Below are 5,310 nucleotides of genomic sequence, written 5' to 3'. Positions count from 1 at the left end.
TGAACAATGTCATTTTGGAAAACTTGTACTTTGTTTTGTTTAAGCTAGGGGTTGTAAACTTTTAAATATTGCTATGGTGATGTATCTTTATCTTTTGCAATGAAACCTTTGTCGCTGTCATACCTTGTGTTTCCGCTTTAGCGGGGTGTGACAGTTAGCTCCCCATATCAGAGTCAAGGTGCACTCACACCAGCCCAATACCTATGATGAAGCTAAGTATTTAGCCTTCAGTCTCAAGGATCCTGTGCCCCGGAACCCAAAAAGGAGTAAGAAGAAGTCCAAAGAGCTTAAGAACAAGTAGGGATGAATCACCAATGGAAAGTTTAGTCGACCCTTGTGGAAGGCAAAAAAGGAAAGGAAGCCTCATGAGAGATCACCCACTTCACCAAGGGGATACTTAGATAGATTCCCCTTGTGCAGTAACTATGGACTTCATCATCTGGGCAAATGTGAGAAGTTTAGGTGTAACAACTGCGGAAGGCCAGGGCACATCGCCAACGTCTATAAGAGTCAACCAGGCCAATAGAAGGAAATATTGGTTGTTAGAATAAAGAGGTTTCGGATTTTGACTCATAGGAATGATTATGTAATGGTTGAACAAGGGAATTGGAAACCCTTTAAATTTGTACTCAACATTATATATAAATGTCTATTTTGAGTACATGTTGTGATAGGCAAATAAAAATAGAAATCCTTCAAGAAATCCACACCAATATTAAGATAAGAGATTTAGGTTTCCTGTTGGTGTAAAATAAAGATAAGATCAAATAGGATTTCAAAAGACAAATATTAGATGCTACTGATAAAATAGAAGAATTAGAAGTAGAAAACTAAAAAGTAAATTTAGTTATCCTAATAAGTAGGAAAAAGGAATCAATTTTCTGATTAAGAAACTAGTCTCCCCACTTAAGATTACCATAAAGTCCGAATTTCGAGGACGAAATTCTTAAAATAGGGGGATAATGTAACAATTGGTAATTTTTCATCACCAATTGTCACTAAAGATTAGCATCAACAGATGATAACGATAGAACTTTTCATATGGAAGGAAAATATGATCAGTTAAATAATGATAATAGGTAAAAAATGAGTGACCAAAAAGTTATATCACTTTTTATGGTGGTTAGTGTATTTGGAAAGTACACAACAAAGTGATCCCAAAGATATAAGCAACTCAAAAATCTGACCCTGATTGGAGGAGTTATGATTTTATAAAGATAAAAACCAACCGCATTAATAACGCTATTAGCGGCAAAATAACATAAAGAGATCGGTTAAGTTTGGGCTAACGTCACAAAAAGGAAAATCGTAGTAACCCATAAGATAAGGACTTTGAAAGGAAAAAGGTCAAAAAACGGAGTTCGTATGAAGGAGATACGATTTTTAGAAAAATATAAAATACGGGTTAAAAACAAAAGTCAAAATTTGGCAACGCGACCTTGAGGAAAGTTGTAGTACTAGTAGAGAGCTACACAAATATATAAAGAGGGTAAGAAACAAGATTCATATAAGGAAGATATGAATTTTTATAAAAGATTTAGGGGTGCACGCCAAGTGCGCATCATGCCTGTCGTGCACACCTGACACCCAGATTCGTCAAAGATTAGGGAGACATGGACCATCAGAACTGTGACACGTGGCAAGCTCTAGATGGAGCCATGAAGCGAGTGCACGTTGCGCATGAAGTGTGTCGTGCGTACAACCTCTATATATAGAGATGCTAACTTTCTGATTTTCTCATCCAAAATACTCTTCCAAACACTCTCTCTATACCTCTCAAGCTGTTTCGGAGACCCTCTCGATGGCACAAAGCTTCATATGTAATGGCTCGGACGTATCAAAATACGCTACTAGAGTGAGTACACGACCCCTATTTCACTATTTTTAATGTTGTACGGGGGGTGTGGGGGGATACATGCTTATCAAATGGTTTTATTAAAGTATATTTATATTTATAAATATCAAATTATTTTATAAATCTTAAAGCTTTAGGATAATATAACTATAGATACTATGCCTAGTTATAAGCTATGATATTATAACTAAGAGATATGATGCCCGATAGTCTAGTAAGTGATAATACCTAGATGTTAAAATGGCAAAATACATAGGATAACGTAGTACCTAGAAGTTATGCTGGTCAAATTTAGGGATATGCACTGTACTTAATTGTTACTTTGACCAAATATTCTTTTTTCAAATAACCATAATTAAGGTATATATATGAATAATTATATATACAAAATAATTATGAGATAAAAGGTTACAATAATCAAATATAAGATAAAAGATTTATATTATGATAATTATAGGAAATCCCTTGGAAGGATTAAGATAAAAGATAAAAGATAAAAGGTAAAAGATAAATACCTAAGGTCAATGTGCTAGTGAGTTGTTAATTTATCCAAAGGCCACGATTAAATTCGACATTCCCCAGATACCTATAATTGTAAATCTTGATAGAGCTAGAAAGATATGTATAAATCTATACGAGGTCTGACAACCCCACCTGCGATTGCTAGCTACAATTCCGGCAGAATAACTTTCTTATTATTCACTATTCGATGTCCGACGAAGCGTCGTGGCGGGTAAAAACTATTAGTCGAACACCATCGATTATGGGGGCTCATGGTAAAACATTAGATATCTTATAGTTCATACTACCATTAAGGACGCGTTAGAATGATATATAAAATACGTTAGGACCGTTAGATATCATACAAAGATAGTAAATTAGGATAAATAAATATATCCTAAAAAGATAATAATATAGGATCGTTAGATATCCTAAAAGATAGTAAGCTAGGGTTGATAAAATACTTTAAGAAAAGTTTTTATGAAAGAAAAAGGATTCTTAAATTAATACAACCAAATAAAAGCCAAAAACTATAAAAAAAACCTGTACACTCACCAACATTATGTTGACGTTTTCAAAAATCACAAGTGTTTCTAGGATGAAGTAGAGATCCAGACAAGAAAGGATTATCGACATGAAGACTTGTATCTTTTCGTTAGATATGTAATTATGATTGGCTCTCTATGATTTGGGGAATCTTTGTACCGTCACCACTCGACATTTTCTGTCATCAACCGGGGAGGGTGTGACAAAATATCCACTAACACCACTTTCAAACATAAGCGCATCAATCCCGATCCTTGTAATTCACGAAGAATGTCTATTTCTCATGATCAATTTAAGCTTTCCATTCTTTATTTTCTCATTTTCCCTTAGTCTTTGAATATCAGAACATATATGAAAAGCACATCATGTATCAAGGACCCAAGAATTAGAAATTTTTGTGTTACTGATTTTGATAGTGTATATACCAAATGAAGAACCATATACTTTTCCCTTTCCTTCTTTTAACTCTTGTAGGTATTTTGGACAGCTTCTCTTCTAATGCCCCTTTTGGCCAGAATGAAAGCAAATGTCCTATTTCAGATCAATGACAGGAGGGACATCATAATTAGATTTCCCATTTGACCCACCACTAGACTCTCCAATGTGGGCTTTCCCTTTCCACTTGGGTTGGGCGATAGCTTTCTTTTTCCTCCCTTTGCCTTGATGAATGGCCATGACAATAACAATAGTAACACTAGTGAGATGAGAATTCTTCATATCCGCTTTAGCTATTTTCAATAAGTTATGGAGTTGCATCAATTTCGTTTGTATGTTGTTCAAATGATAAGTCAGAATGAACTGATCATAACAACTAGGAACATAGTTGAGAATGATATCAATGCACAACTCCTTGTTGAAATTCATATTGAGCTTCTCTAATCCCTCCACATGTCTCTGCATTTTCTGCACATGAGCACACAATAATTCTCCTTCTTTAAGCGTGCACGTCATTAGGGCTTTGATGACTTTGTATTGTTCTTGCCTATCTTTCTTACAAAACATTTCACCAAGTGCTTGATTCATTTCATATGTCCAGTAGTCCTCATGCGCTACAAGGAATGAGGCCTATATCGACGACACTTTCAGCAACTATGCCGATGACATGTCGTCTGGAAAGCCTATATCGACGACTTGTCGTCTGTACAAAGTCGTCGGTATAACCCCATCGGTAAAAGTGGAAAATGTCGTCGGGATAGATGTCGTCGGTACAGAGCCACCAATACCGACGACATGTCATCTTTAAAAGGTCACCGGGACTGATTTTCGAGGAAAAAAAAGTTTTATCATAAACATAAACCAATGACTTATTATTGGTATAAAGGTCACATTTACCGACGACATGTCATCGGAACATGTGTAAGCAATCCAGACGACTTATGGTCAGGAAAAGGGGGGTGGCAGACAACTTTTGTTCTAGTAATAGAGATGACATGTCGTCCGTAAAGGTGAAACGGTTATTAAAGTTATAAAGCTATAAAGCTATACCAACAACATGTCATCGGTATAGCCTTTTTTTTTTTAATATTTTCACAGATTTTATTATATATACCAAACCTGTATTTTAAAACAAATCCAAACAGTATATATGCAGAATAATATCAAACACTTAATAACCATAACAAACCATTAAAATTAAAAAAAGTCTACTACATAGCAAAATAACAAAAAAAAACAAGTCTTTAACAAACATTGTTCAAAAATAACATAAAAGATCAATCATAATCTTTATTGTTCTCGTTCTCATTCTCGTTGAGCTCGTTGGTTGGTTTGGGGGTATTATGTGAAAACATATTGGGATTGAATTATAATTGTGGCATTGGTTGTGGTTGGAAGTTAGGAATGAAGGACGCGAATGTGCTATTATACATTTGTTGCATTTGTAGCATTTGTTGTTGCATGTATTGCATTTGTTGGGTTAATACAACAACTTGGGAATTATCTGAAGATTGGGATGTGGAAGCTTTGGAACGGTTAGAATGTTCATTTGGATATAAATTATTGTTGACGCTTGGTTTGAAAGATTTAGTATGCTCAAGAGTCATATTAAAATGATATTGCTAAATAACATATGATCCTAAGGGTCACACTAACAACAACTTGATACAATTGATTATTTATTAGAAATTGATTTTAATAAATATTCATAAACTCTTATAATAATTGGAAAATATTTATTTCAAGGAAATAAATTATTTTACAATACAAGTAACACATTATTTCATAATGTATGAATATATATGTCTATACATCTTTTTGGACCTAATAAGTCTTTTGTCTTTTAGCAAAAGACAAAGTTTATATCTTATAAACTTTGAGTTTATAAAATATAAACTCTTGACTTGTCTTTTCATCATAAAAACGTGAATAAGAGAGGGACAAAGAGATAAGGAAACATGTTCATGACATAG

At 34.2% G+C, this 5,310-nt stretch overlaps 1 protein-coding gene across 1 annotated transcript; it reads right to left on the bottom strand.

Annotated features, from left to right (window-relative positions):
- Positions 1–3,433: 3,433 nt before the first annotated feature.
- LOC145164538 (uncharacterized) lies at positions 3,434–3,925 on the bottom strand. The gene has a single exon (XM_079083248.1). It carries the CDS (start codon positions 3,923–3,925, stop codon positions 3,434–3,436), a length of 492 nt encoding a protein of 163 aa, XP_078939374.1.
- Between the last annotated feature and the right edge of the window lie 1,385 nt (positions 3,926–5,310).

The sequence above is a fragment of the Lactuca virosa genome, chromosome 3, assembly GCF_052849685.1.
Source record: "Lactuca virosa cultivar CGN04683 chromosome 3, Lactuca_virosa_CGN04683_v6, whole genome shotgun sequence".
NCBI lineage: Eukaryota > Viridiplantae > Streptophyta > Magnoliopsida > Asterales > Asteraceae > Lactuca > Lactuca virosa.
This window is presented reverse-complemented; position numbering and strand designations above follow the sequence as displayed.

Coding starts and splice junctions, on each gene's coding strand:
- LOC145164538 (XM_079083248.1), bottom strand. CDS start 3,925: ATGAATCAAGCACTTGGTGAAATGTTTTGTAAGAAAGATAGGCAAGAA.